This window comes from Amblyraja radiata, chromosome 38, assembly GCF_010909765.2.
Source record: "Amblyraja radiata isolate CabotCenter1 chromosome 38, sAmbRad1.1.pri, whole genome shotgun sequence".
Lineage (NCBI taxonomy): Eukaryota > Metazoa > Chordata > Chondrichthyes > Rajiformes > Rajidae > Amblyraja > Amblyraja radiata.
In genome coordinates this window covers 15,385,419-15,400,229 of record NC_045993.1, presented here as the reverse complement: position 1 = coordinate 15,400,229, position 14,811 = coordinate 15,385,419, and the positions used below count along the sequence as shown (strand labels likewise).

Here is a 14,811-nt window from a genome sequence, read left to right as displayed (position 1 = left end):
TGAAGCTGGGTCCCCCTTGGATCTGAATCTTTTACCCCAGGCGCTAGTTTTCTTCACCGTTGCTGTGGGGGTAAGGATTCCTGCAGACCACCCAATCTATATTGCCCTCATAATTTTATACACTGCAGTCCTGTCCCCTCTATGCCAGGTAAAACAGACCCAGCTGCTCCAGTCTTTCCTATTAACTGAAGCTCTCTGTCCCAGGCACATGCTGGTGAATCTCCTCTGCACCCTCTCTAGAGCCACCACATCCTCCCTGCATAGTGATGACCACAGTGGCCTGCAGTATTGCGACAGATCTGGCCAACGTTTTATAAAGTTGGAGCATAACCTCTCAGCTCTTGGAATTAGTGCCCTAACGAGTGAAGGCCATATCCCACATGCTTTCCCAATGACATTATCTACCTGCAGTGCCAGCTCCAAGGGTGGTAGGACCAGCACACCAAGCATCGTCCTGTTCCACAATACTCCCTCTGTTTTTCCTGGGGTTGGTAAACCAGGAGGAAAGTTTGTGAAATCGGCACATGCTCAGTGGCATTCGGACCACTTCTCACACCTGCAACGATCCATTTCTTTAGACTTTATTTTTTAGACTTTAGAGATACAGCATGGAAACGGGCCCTTCGGCCCTCCGAGTATGGTCCGACCAGCGATCACCCCGTACACTAGCACTATCCTACACACTAGGGATAATTTACAATTTTACCAAAGCCAATTAACTTACAAACCTGCACTTCTTTGGAATGTGGGGGGAAACTGGAGCACTTGGAGAAAACCCATGTGGTCACGGGGAAAACGTACAAACTCCGTACAGTTGGCACCTGTAGTCAGGATCGAACCTGGGTCTCTGGCGCTGTAAGGCAGCAGCTCTACCGCTGCGCCACCATGCAACCATGCCATCCTGGCAGTAATTTTCATTAACTGTTTCAGTGCCAAGTTTTTTCACTATTGGTCATGACCCGAGTATACTCTGGGGTGGCACTGATCAGGTTAAAGTTGTATTTGCATGAGGGAACTAAATGACCATGAGGCAAAAGAAGGTGAGAATGTAATCCTGATTTGATCACGGACTTCTTCTCTTCCGTTGTGTAGGATTCGTACAGGAAGCAGGTGGTGATTGATGGGGAGACGTGTTTGCTGGATATTCTGGACACAGCAGGTCAGGAGGAGTACAGTGCGATGAGAGACCAGTACATGCGCACTGGGGAAGGCTTCCTCTGCGTCTTTGCAATCAACAACATCAAGTCCTTCGAGGATGTCCACCTGTACAGGTTTGTATCTGCACAAATGAGGATGTTTGCCTGAAGGTTCTGAACATGTTTACATTCTCAACCATAAGACACAGAAGCAGAATTAGGCCATTCGGCCCATCAAGTCTACTCTGCCATTCCACCATGGCTGAACTATCTTTCCTTCTAACCCTATTCTCCTGCCCAATTAAAAATGCCAATCTCCCAAACTGTCCGTGGCAATGAATTCCACACATCCACCAATCTTTGGCAAATGAAATTCTTCCTCATTTCCTTCCTAAAGGTGCTTCCTTTATTCTGAGTCTACGTCCTCTTGCCATAGACTCTCCCACTAGTGGAAACAACATCTCCACATCCACTCAGTCCAGGCTTTTCAGTGTAAGGTAAGTTCCTCTCTCGTCCTAAACTCCAACGAGTACAGGTCCAGCGACATCAAATGCTCCTCGTATGTTAATCTGATCATCCCCAGCATCATTCTCATAAACATCCTCTGGACCCTCCCCAACGCCAGCATGTCCTTCCTCAGATAGACATAAAATGCTGGAGTAAACCAGCGGGACTGGCAGCATCTCTGGAGTGAAGGAATGGGTGACGATTCGGCTCCAGACCCTTCTTCAGGCCTTCCTCAGATGTGGTGCCCAGAACTGCTCACAAATTCCAAATGTGGTCAGACCAGTGGCTTATAAAGCCGCAGCATTATACCCCTGTTTTCATATCCCAGTCCCCTCAAAATGTATGCTAACATTGCATTTGCCTTGCTTGCTACAAACTTAACCTGCAGTTTACCCTTTTGGGAATCCTGAACCAGCACTATCAAGTCCCTTGGTACTTCCGATTTCTGAATCGTCTCACCATTTAGAAGATAGTCCAGGCCTTTATTCCAACTACCAAAATGCATCACTGCATACTTTGCACTGTATTTAATTGGCCACTTCTTTGCCCACTCTTCTGAGTCCTTCTGCAGTCTCCCTGCTTTCTCAACACTACCTGCCCCTCCTGCTTTCTTCGTATTATCCACAAACCTGACCACAAAGTCTTCAATTCCATCCTCCAGATCATTAATAGACACAAAATGGTGAAGTAATCAGAAACCTCACCCATTTCTTCTCTCCAGAGATGCTGCCTGCCGGCTGAGTTACTCCAGCATTTTGTGTCTATCTTTGATTTATACCAGCATCTGCAGTTCTTTCCTACTCATTCAGATCATTAATGTGAAATGTTGTGGACCAAATGCTGACCCCTGCAAAATATTATTTCCCCTCGTGATTTGACACACCTCTATAAGATCAACCCTCAGTCTTCTGTGCTCCAAGGAATAAAGTCCTCGCCTGTCCAACCACTCCCTGTTGCTCAGGCCATCAAGTGCTGTCAACATCCTCGCTAAAATTCTCTGCTCTTTCCAACTTAACGATAGGGATAGGAATACTTTATTGTCACAGTGAGATTCCTTGCTTGTATACACAATGTATACACATAGCAGCCACCTACAGCCGACAAAGTTCCATTACTGAGTCATGGCCCAACCTCTCATTGAACTCCACACAATATTCCAAATGCAGTGTGACAAGTCCTATAAAGCTGCATCATAACTTCCTGACTCTTGTACTCAGTGCCCAGACCTATAAAAACCAAACATATCATATGCTTTTTTGTTAACCACTCTTATCTACTTGTGGTTTGCCACTTCCAGGGAGTTATGGACTCTGACCTCAAGATTCCTCTGTACATCAATGGTGTTGAGCCATGCCATTAATTGTATATTTTCCCCATGCATTTGATCTCCCAAAGTCTAATACTTTACACTTGCTCGGATGACAATTTCCCGCCCATTTCTGTAGCTGATCCATATTCCGCTGTATACCTTGAAAGCCTTCCTCAATGTCCGTGACCCCAGCAATCTTGGTGTCATCTGCAAACTTTCATCCAAGTAATTTATAAATCTATATCACAGTAAACAGTAGAGGTCCCAGCACTCCTGTGGAACTCCAATTGGCCAAGATAAACTGGCAATTGGCCAAGATTGACTGGCAATTGATTCTTAAAGGGTTGACGGTGGATATGCAATGGAAGGCATTTAAAGACTGCATGGATGAACTACAACAATTGTTCATCCCAGTTTGGCAAAAGAATAAATCAGGGAAGGTAGTGCATCCGTGGATAACAAGGGAAATCAGGGATAGTATCAAAACAAAAGATGAAGCATACAAATTAGCCAGAAAAAGCAGCCTACCAGAGGACTGGGAGAAATTCAGAGTCCAGCAGAGGAGGACAAAGGGCTTAATTAGGAAAGGGAAAACAGATTATGAAAGAAACCTGGCAGGGAACATAAAAACTGACTGCATTAGCTTTTATAGATATGTGAAGAGAAAAAGATTAGTTAAAACAAATGTAGGTCCCTTGCAGTCAGAAACAGGTGAATTGATCATGGGGAACAAGGACATGGCAGACCAATTAAATAACCACTTTGGTTCTGTCTTCACTAAGGCAGACATAAATAATCTGCTGGAAATAGCAGGAGACAGGGGGTCAAATGAGATGGAGGAACTGAGTGAAATCCAGGTTAGTCAGGAAGTGGTGTTAGGTAAATTGAATGGATTAAAGGCCGATAAATCCCCAGGTCCAGATAGGCTGCATCCCAGAGTGCTTAAGGAAGTAGCCACAGAAATAGTGGATGCATTAGTGATAATTTTTCAAAACTCTTTAGATTCTGGAGCAGGTCCTGAGGATTGGAGGGTAGCTAATGTAACCCCACATTTTAAAAAGGGAGGGAGCGAGAAAATGGGGAATTACAGACCAGTTAGTCTAACATCGGTAGTGGGGAAAATGCTAGAGTCAGTTATTAAAGATGGGATAGCAGCACATTTGGAAAGTGGTGAAATCATTGGACAAAGTCAGCATGGATTTATGAAAGGTAAATCATGTCTGACAAATCTTATAGAATTTTTCAAGGATGGGATCTAGGAATAACTGCACAGTTCCCTGAAGGTGGAATCTCATGTAGATAGGGTGGTAAAGAAAGCTTTTGGTGTGCTGGCCTTTATAAATCAGAGCATTGAATATAATAGTTGGGATGTAATGTTAAAATTGTACAAGGCATTGGTGAGGCCAATTCTGGAGTATGGTGTACAATTTTGGTCGCCTAATTATAGGAAGGATGTCTGCTTTGACGACTGCTTTGGGGCCACCTCCTGCACCCACACACAACTGACTGACTTCATCCACTTCACCACCAGCTTCCATCCGGCACTCCAATACACCTGGACCATTTCCGACACTTCCCTACCATTCCTTGACCTCACCATCTCCATCGCAGGGGACAGACCTCTGACCGACATACACTACAAACCCACTGACTCACATGGCTATTTGGACTACACGTCTTCCCACCCTGCCCCCTGTAAAGACTCCATCCCCTCCTCCCAATTCCTCCGCCGCATCTGTTCCCAGGATGAGACGTTCCACACCAGGGCGTCGGAAATGTCCTCGCTCTTCAGGGAATGGGGATTCCCCTCCTCCACCATAGATGAGGCTCGCACCAGGGTCTCTTCCATACCCCGCAACACTGCTCTCTCTCCCCATCCCCGCACTCGCAACAAGGGCAGAGTCCCCCTAGTCCTCACCTTTCACCCCACCAGCCGGCAAATACAACAAATAATCCTCCGCCATTTCCGCCACATCCAATGTGACCCCACCACTTGCCACATCTTCCCATCTCCCCCCATGTCTGCCTTCCGCAAAGACCGCTCCCTCCGCAACTCCCTTGTCAATTCTTCCCTCCCATCCCGTACCACCCCCTCCCCGGGAACTTTCCGTTGCAACCGTAAGAAATGCAACACCTGTCCCTTCACCTTCCCCCCTCGACTCCATTCAAGGACCCAAGCAGTCGTTCCAGGTGCGACAAAGGTTCACTTGTATCTCCTCCAACCTCATCTACTGCATCCGCTGCTCTAGATGTCAGCTGATTTACATCGGTGAGACCAAGCGGAGGTTGGGCGATCGTTTCGCCGAACACCTCCGCTCAGTCCGCAATAACCTACCTGAACTCCCGGTGGCTCAGCACTTCAACTCCCCCTCCCATTCCCAATCCGACCTCTCTGTCCTGGGTCTCCTCCATTGCCAGAGTGAGCAACACCGGAAATTGGAGGAACAGCACCTCATATTCCGCCTGGGTTGCTTGCGTCCGGATGGCATGAACATTGAATTCTCCCAATTTTGCAAACCCTTGCTGTCTCCTCCCCTTCCTTAACCCTCGAGCTGTCTCCTCCCATACCCCCGCCCTCGGGCTCCTCCTCCTCCCTTTTTCCTTCCTTCTCCCCCCCCACCCCCCATCAGTCTGAAGAAGGGTTTCGGCCCGAAACGTCACCTATTTCCTTCGCTCCATAGATGCTGCTGCACCCGCTGAGTTTCTCCAGCATTTTTGTGTACCTTCTCCATTATACATTCCCACTTGGCTTATCGCTATGCACTCTAGTCTTGGACATTTCCACCCTGTGGAAAAAAGATTCTGTGTCCACTATCTATTCTTCTCAAGATTTTATAAACTTCTACTCTCAACCTCAGACTTTCCAGAGAAAAATAATGTTTGTGCATCCTCCCTGTGTCGGAAACCCTGCAATCCAGGCAGCATTCTCTGCACTCTCTCTAAAACCTTTCCTGTAATGGGCTATGGTTCCTGCAGGAGGTCATAGCATTTTGACCATCCACTGGAACCATGTTGAAGATTTGTGACCTAGCTTTAAGTTGATAGCAAAGTTAGATAATAACTCAGCAGGACAGGCAGCATCTCTGGAGAGAAGGGATGGGTGACTTTTCAGGCCAAGACCCAAAATGTCACCCATCCCTTCTCTTCAGAGATGCTGCTTGTCCCACTGAGTTGCTCCAGCTTTTTGTGTCTATCTGCGGTTTAAACCAGCATCTGCAGTTCCTTCCTATAAGCCAAGTTTGATAGTGGTGGGTGCCTGGAATGTGTTGCCAGATATGATAGCATTTACGACACTTGGATATACGGAGACTGGAGGAATACGGGTCTCCTGCAGAGATGAGATTAGTTCAAGTAGGCATCATGATGGGCACAGATATTGTGGGCCGAAGGGCCTAGTCCTGTGTTGTACTATGTTGTGTAAGCAGCTGCTGTAGCTGTTTCTAGGTTTTGGAAGGACTGCACGACTGACAGTTTAACTGACAGGTTGCAATGTTTATTGCCCAACCTTTGATCAAGGATATAACCTACAGATCCCCACTTGGTCATTACTTTAAACCTCTTTGTTGCCAGCAGCCTGGGACTACTGTACCTGGACTTTAGACCAGGCGTGTCCTCCCAATGCACTCTCCACGCTGTCTACACAGCTGCTGACAAAGTGGAACAAGATGCGGAAAATAATTTACATTTTATAGGGCGCCAGAGACCCGTGTTCAATCCTAACTGCGGGTGCTGTCAGTGTGGAGTTTCTGCGTTCTCTCTGTGTGATCGAGTGGGTATTCTCCAGGATCTCGTTTCCTCCTGCACTCCAAACATGCGCAGGTTCATAGGTTAATTTGCTTGGTAAAATTGTAAATTGTTCCTAGTGTTTAGGATAGTATAAGAGTGCGGGGATCGTTGGTCGGCGTGGACTTGGTGGGCCGAAGGGCTTGTTTTCGTGCTGCATCTCTGAACCAAAAACGAAAGAACTTGTTCCATATTCCTCCATTCCTCTATATCTATGTGCCCATGTAAAAGGCCCCAAACTCCACTATTATATCTGCCTCCATAACCATTGCTGACAATGCAATCTAGCCACTTCTCGCTGTGCATTTAAAAAAATCTTGCCCCGCACATCTCCTTTATTCTTTGCCCCTCTCACCTTAAAGCTATCCCCTCTTGTCTTTAATATATTCATCCTAGGGGAGAAAGGTTCTGACTGTCTGCCCTGTCTATGCCTCTCATTTTATATATCTCCCCTCAACCTCTGGCGTTGCGGAGAAAATAATTCAAGTCTGTGATCTTTCAGTGTAGGTAATACGTACTAATCCAGGCAGCATTCTAACCAACCTCTTTTGTAACCTTTTCAAAGCCTACACATCTTTCCTGTATTGGGGCAACCAGGACTAGGCAATATTCCAAATGAGGCATAACCAAATCCTTATAAAGCTGCATTGTCTTTCTGACTCTTGTAACCAATAGATAATGTTTTTATGTTTATGTTTTCTTTTCAGAGAACAGATTAATCGAGTGAAAGACTCTGATGACGTTCCCATGGTTTTAGTTGGAAATAAGTGTGACCTTCCATCACGCACTGTGGACACGAAGCAAGCACAGGAACTGGCAAAGGGTTATGGAATCCCTTTCATAGAAACTTCTGCCAAAACAAGACAGGTAATGAAGCAACCTTTTGTGGCTTGAGCAGACGATCGATCAGTCTTTCCACTTGGAAGGAAATTACCTGAAATTCAGCAAATTCTGGTTGTCTTCGGGTAATTTTAGGGAAATTGAATAATTTCGGGAAATTTCCGCATCTGGCGTGTAAAAGGGATGTAAAAGTAATACACACAGCACCACCGGTTTGGCGCTCAAAGGTTTAAACAGAGTGCTGTCAGTGTAATGCGTGGTAATTTGAACAAAGAGCTGTCGGCTGCAGCGCTATGGGTTCTAAACATAGCGCCATTTACTACAGTGCTATGGGTCACAGACTGTGGGAAAATTCTCTTATAACAATGAATCTTTGGAATTCTCTTTCTCTGTGGAAGTTGTGCTGTTTATTTTTCAGGCAGTGGTAGAAACATAGAAACATAGAAAATAGGTGCAGGAGTAGGCCATTCGGCCCTTCAATATGATCATGGCTGATCATCCAACTCAGTATCCCGTACCTGCCTTCTCTCCATACCCCCTGATCCCTTTAGCCACAAGGGCCACTTCTAACTCCCTCTTAAATATAGCCAATGACCTGGCCTCAACTACCTTCTGTGGCAGAGAATTTCAGAGATTCACCACTCTCTGTGTGAAAAATGTTTTCCTCATCTTGGTCCTAAAAGATTTCCCCCTTATCCTTAAACTGTGACCCCCTTGTTCTGGACTTCCCCAACATCGGGAACAATCTTCCTGCATCTAGCCTGTCCAACCCCTTACGAATTTTGTAAGTTTCTATAAGATCCCCCCCCCTCAATCTTCTAAATTCTAGCGAGTACAAGCCGAGTCTATCCAGTCTTTCTTCATATGAAAGTCCTGCCATCCCAGGAATCAGTCTGGTGAACCTTCTCTGTACTCCCTCTATGGCAAGAATGTCTTTCCTCAGATTAAGAGACCAAAACTGTACACAATTCTCCAGGTGTGGTCTCACCAAGACCCTGTACAACTGCAGTAGAACCTCCCTGCTCCTATACTCAAATCCTTTTGCTATGGATGCTAACATACCATTCGCTTTCTTCACTGCCTGCTGCACTTGCATGCCTACTTTTAATGACTGGTGTACCATGACACCCAGGTCTCGTTGCAGCTCCCCTTATCCTAATCGGCCACCATTCAGATAATAGTAGAATTCTGGATAAGCCTAGTGGTGAAAAGTTACCAGTGGGCTGTGGGATTGCAGTTACATTGGGATTGGCCTTGATCTTACAGAATGGTGGGTGGGCTCAAGGGGCCGAGGGAGGAGCGAGGGAGGGAAGGAGGGAATGGGAGGGAGGGAGAAAAAAAGGGAGAGGGAGGGAGAGAGCAGAGACTGAGACACATGAGAACAGGTTGAAAAAACGAAGACAACGAAAGCTGTTTGAGGCAGCGAAAGCTTCCTTGTAACACTACGAGTGAAGAAGCAGGCAGCTACGGTGTAGTTACATAGATCTGTTTTGCTTTCTTTGTGTTAACGCGAAAGAAAAACAACAAATAGCACACAGGAAGCATTTTTGACAAATTCCAGGAAATTGGTGATTCTATTTATGGACATTTTCTTGAGCTGTGGAAGCACGGATCGATAGGAAGGCAGAGTGCAGGATTTAGTGTTTGTTAGTGAGGTAAGGAAAATGTTTCTGTCTTGTCCTGTGCTTTGGTTCCAGAATTTATTTGGGAATGGGTTAATATTGTCTGTTGGTGAGCAAGATGTCACTTTTAGTTTAGAGATACAGCGCGGAAACAGGACCTTCGGCCCATCGAGTCCGCACTGACCAGCGATCCCTGCACATTAACACTATCCTACACACCCTAAGGACAATTTTTTTACATTTACCAAACCTTTGGAGTGTGGGAGCTTTGTAGGTACAGCAGGCAGTGAAGAAAGCGAATGGCATGTTGGCCTTCATAACAAGAGGAGTTGAGTATCGTGTGCAGGGGGGAAAACGGGAGGGTGGGGGGAGTGGGGGAGAGCTTGAGCTTGCATTTGTAAAATGGTGGCAGTGATTCCAAGCTGCTGCGATTGCCACAGAGGCAGTGGGGGCCGTGGGGCTCTGGATCAATCGCTGACCTTTGTCCGTGACTGAGTACCTGGAGTATTGTGTGCAGTTATGGTCTCCAAATTTGAGGAATGACTTTCTTACTATTGAGGGAGTGCAGCGTAGGTTCACAAGGTTAATTCCCGGGATGGCGGGACTGTTATATGCTGAGAGAATGGAGCAGCTGGGCTTGTACACTCTGGAGTTTAGATGGATGAGAGGGAATCTCATTGATACATATAAAATTATTCAGGGTTTGGACACGCTAGAGGCAGGAAACATGTTCCCGATGTTGGGGGAGTCCAGAACCAGGGGCCACAGTTTAAGTTTAAGGGGTCAGCCATTTAGAATGAGACGAGGAAAAACCTTTTCATACAGAGTTCTGAATCTGTGGAATTCTCTGCCTCAGAAGGCGGTGGAGGCTGGTTCTCTGGATGCTGTCAAGAGACAGTTAGATAGAGTTCTTAAAGATAGCAGAGTCGGGGGATATGGGGAGAAGGCAGGAACAGGGTACTGATTGTGGATGATCAGCCATGATGACATTGAATGGTGGTGCTAGCTTGAAGGGCCGAATGACCTACTCCTGCACCTGTTGTCTATTGTGAAACCAAAGACCTCGGAGCAAACCAAATGTCATTAGAAACGGGAATGGTGCCGGACGATTGGCGTACTGCGCATGTTGTTCCATTGTTTAAAAAGGGTTCTAAGAGTAAACCTAGCAATTATAGACCTGTTAGTTTGATGTCAGTGGTGGGCAAATTAAGCATCTGGAGGAGGCGCTGTCCTGAACGGCTGCCTGTCCTGCAGCTGTCCGTTTTTTTTCCCTTCTTTTTTATTATTTTTAGTACGTTGAGTGTGTAGTCAGGGGGCCTAATCTTTTTATGTGTGGGGGGTGGTGGGGGGGAAGGGGGAAACTGCTTTTCGAGTCCCTACCTGGTCGGAGGGGTTGCCTTCCTCCGAGCAGCGTCTTCGACCTGTCCTTGCGGCCTACCAGCGGGTCCTGGAGCGACGTTTCCCTGAGGGGACCTGGCCAGAACAACGGCTTTGGCGGCGGCGCAGAACATCGGCTTTGGCGGCGGCGCAGCGCTGGAGCGCTATTGCGGAGTGGGCGATGCCTTTCCTGGGTCGCCGCGCTGGGACTCCAGTATGCTGGGACCGCAGATGAGAACATCGTGGAGCCGCGGTTCTGTGGAGCGGCAAGCTGCGACGCTGAACTTTACATCCCGGAGCCTGGGATCTCTTGCTGAGATCGCCAGTGTGCGGAGCTCCGTCCGGCGCGGTCTGTTGGCTTGGAAGCCGTGGTCTCTGGTGGGAAGGCGGCCGTTCCGGGCACCCCAAGCCGCTGGGGGTTCTCCCGACGCCGGAGCACCATCACCCGGCGAGAACATCGGGCGCCGTGGTGGCGACTGTGGAGGCCTCAATTAGGCCCGACTTTGGGTGGACAAGAGGATGGGGACTGGACTTTGTGCCTTCCCCCACAGTGGGAATCACTGTGGGGGGATGTTTTTGTGTTGAACTTCTTTTTGAATGCTATGTTGTATTTTTATTAGTGTGCTGCAAGGACATCAGAATTTCCCCTGAATAAGGGGATTAATAAAGTTTAATCTAATCTAAACAGGGTCTGATTAGGAACAGTCAACATGGATTTGTGCCTGGAAGGTCATGTTTGACTACTCTTCTTGAATTTTTTGAAGAGGTTACTAGGGAAATTGATGAGGGTAAAGCAGTGGATGTTGTCTATATGGACTTCAGTAAAGGGCCTGTCCCACGGGCATGCGACCTGCATCCGGCAAGCGCGACCTAAAGGGCCAGTCCCACCAGCATGCGCCTACATGCGGCAAGCGCGACCTAACGTGGTCGCTTGAGCCGTACGGCCTCGCGGGGCCGGTACCACTTCGATCGCCGGAGCCGTATGGAGTTGTGTGGAACTGGTCCCGACATCGCACGGGGCTCCAAAAAACTGACCGTGTTTAAAAATTCCGCGCGGCATTGGCCTGCCGGCCTGCAGCCAATTCAACACCGTACGTCACGTGCGAACTTCCTGCGGACTTCGCTCGCACTTCATGTCACTCACTCGACCTCCGCGCGGCTCCCGCTTCTGGTTAGGTCGTGCTTGCCGCATGCTGGTGCGACCGGCCCTTTAGGTCGCGCTGGTCGCATGCCCGTGGGACAGGCCCTTAAGGCCTTTGACAAGGTTCCACATGGAAGGTTGGTTAAGAAGGTTCAATTGTTGGGTATTAATAGTGGAGTAGCAAGATGGATTCAACAGTGGCTGAATGGGAGATACCAGAGAGTAATGGTGGATAACTGTTTGTCAGGTTGGAGGCCGGTGACTAGTGGGGTGCCTCAGGCTTGCCTGTATTTGTGAGATGCAGGCTCTGTCTGCACAGGGGCTCAGATAGTTCATTCCTTGGTGCCTCAGGGATCTGTGTTGGGTCCACTGTTGTTTGTCATGTACATCAATGATCTGGATGAAGGTGTCGTAAATTGGATTAGTAAGTATGCAGATGATACTAAGATAGGTGGTGGTGTGGATAATGAAGTAGATTTCCAAAGTCTACAGAGAGATTTATGCCATTTGGAAGAGTGGGCTGAAAGATGGCAGATGGAGTTTAATGTTGATAAGTGTGAGGTGCTGCATCTTGGCAGGACAAATCAAAATAGGACGTACATGGTAAATGGTAGCGAATTGAGGAATGCAGTTGAACAGGGGGATCTAGGAATAACTGTGCATAGTTCCCTGAAGGTGGAATCTCATGTAGATAGGGTGGTAAAGAAAGCTTTTGGTGTGGTGGCCTTTATAAATCAGAGCATTGAGTATAGAAGTTGGGATGTAATGTTAAAATTGTACAAGGCATTGGTGAGGTCAATTCTGGAGTATGGTGTACAATTTTGGCTGCCAAATTTTAGGAAAGATGTCAACAAAATAGAGAAGAGTACAGAGGAGATTTACTAGAATGTTGCCTGGGTTTCAGCACCTAAGTTGCAGAGAAAGGTTGAACGAGTTAGGTCTTTATTCTTTGAAGCGCAGAAGGTTAAGGGGGGACTTGATAGAGGTCTTTAAAATTATTAGAGGGATAGACAGAGTTGACGTGGATAAGCTTTTTCCATTGAGAGTAGGGAAGATTCAAACAAGAGGACATGATTTGAGAATTAAGGGAGAAAAGTTTAGGGGTAACATGAGGGGGAACTTCTTTACTCAGAGTGGTAGCTGTGTGGAATGAGCTTCCAGTGAAAGTGGTGGAGGCAGGTTCGATTTTATCATTTAAAAATAAATTGGATAGTTATATGGATGGGAAAGGAATGGAGGGTTATGGTCTGAGTGCAGGTAGATGGGACTAAGTGAGAGTAAGTGTTCGGCACAGACTAGAAAGGCCGAGATGGCCTGTTTCTGTGCTGTAATTGTTATATGGTTAAAACCCACGGGGAGAATGTACAAACTCCGTACAAACAGTACCTGTAGTCAGGATCGAACCCGGGTCTCCGGCGCTGCATTCGCTGTAAGGCAGCAACTCTACCACTGCGCCACTGTGCCGCTCTATTAAGCTTGGGATCGACACAAAATGCAGTGGCACAGGAAGCATTTCTGGATCGAAGGAATGGATGATGTTTCTGGTCAAGACCCTTCTTCAGACTGTCAGCAGAGATGGAGATACAGAGATAAGGAAGGGTAAGGTGTAATAACGAAAGTTCAAAAGGGGACGAAGTTCAAGGAAAATATAGAATAGATCATTATTTCCAAGGGGGCAGTGACAATGAGGCATGGAAAGATAAAATGTAATCAGGAGGATAGTTAGACTGGTCGGAGAACTAGAGTGGGGGAGTGATAGAGAGGGAAAGCAAGGGTTACTTGTCGTTAGAGAACTCAATATATCACTGGGAGGTAATCTGCCCAAGTGATATGAGGTGCTGTTCCACCAATTTACGCTGGGCCTCACTCTGACAATGGAGGAGGCCCAGGGCAGAAAGGTCAGTGTGTGAATGGGAGGGGGAGTTAGTGTTTGGCAATCGGGAGGTCAGGTATGTTTAGGTGGACTGTGCGGAGGTGTTCAGCGCAACAATCGCAGAGCCTGCGCTTGGTCTCATCGATATATAGGAGTCCACATCTGGAACAGCGGCTACAGTAGATGAGGTTGGAGAAGGTGCAAGTGAACCTCGACTGTCGAGTCGAGGGAGGAGGTATGGGGATTTAGGGAATCTTGTATCGGGTATTTCCTATCTGGTTGTCATTAGCCAGCTGTTTTCAGAATGAATAGTGAGCCCAAACAACAGTGGCTGTACTTTCACCGCCGTTAACCCCCCCCCTCATCCTGCCGTGTATTATTGACCGCCTTGTGGAGGGGTGTAGTGTGGGCAGCAGCAGCCAGCTGGACAGCTGCCATTTCAGTGCTCCTACCATGTAATGCTGAACATGGCTAACCTAAGGAGGGCAAAGTTTCTTCTCCACACCACTATGCAAATTCTATGTAGTTATGTGCCTCCCCGAAAATGGGAGGCGCTGTGGATGGAGCCAGAACATCATGTTACTACTGTATAAAACTTCACCTGTATTTGGAATATATTTACAGGTTTAGAGGGACATGGGCCAACAGAGGCAGGTGGGACTAGTGTAGATGGTACATGTGGGCAAGTTGGGCCAAGGGACCTGTTTCCACGCTGTATGACTCTGGAGTATTGTGTAGAGTTTTGGTTGCCACACTATAGGAAGAATGTGGTAGTATCAGAGAGGGTAGATTCATCAGGATGTTAGACAGACACAAAGCTGGAGTAACTCAGCGGGATAGGCAGCGTCTCTGGAGAGAAGGAATGGGTGATGTTTCTAGTCAAGACCGTTGCCTGGAATGGAGGGCAGTGGATACAAGGGTAGCCTGGGTTTTATTCTCACCAGTGTCGGAGGCTGGGGAATATCGTTCAGAGGTTTGAAAAATCATAAAAGATATGATGGCATCTTTTCCCAAGGCAGGAGATTAGCTCACGTTTAAGTTGAGGGGGAAAATGTAAAAATCTGATGGTGTATATTTTGGGGCCTAGATAGTGTTCGTCATGAGAAACCTGTCCCCCAACATGGAGGTGTCAAGAACCCGAGGTCACAGGTTGAAGGTGAGGAATAGGGGCTGCACGGTGGAGTAGCGGTAAAGTTGCTGCCTTGCACCACAGACACCTGGGT

The 14,811-nt window shown here is 47.3% G+C and overlaps 1 protein-coding gene across 3 annotated transcripts in view; it reads left to right on the top strand.

The window, feature by feature from the left end:
- LOC116966848 (GTPase HRas-like) overlaps positions 1-14,811 on the top strand; it is a 41,653-nt gene that overhangs the window by 20,476 nt on the left and 6,366 nt on the right. For all 3 annotated transcript variants that reach the window (XR_004410075.1, XM_033013188.1, XM_033013189.1), the window contains exons 4-5: positions 1,093-1,271; positions 7,443-7,602. Coding sequence is in view for 2 of the 3 variants with exons in the window: in XM_033013188.1 (XP_032869079.1) it covers positions 1,093-1,271; positions 7,443-7,602 (339 nt within the window). In the remaining variant the exon portion in view is untranslated. The remainder of the gene's footprint in view (positions 1-1,092; positions 1,272-7,442; positions 7,603-14,811) is intronic.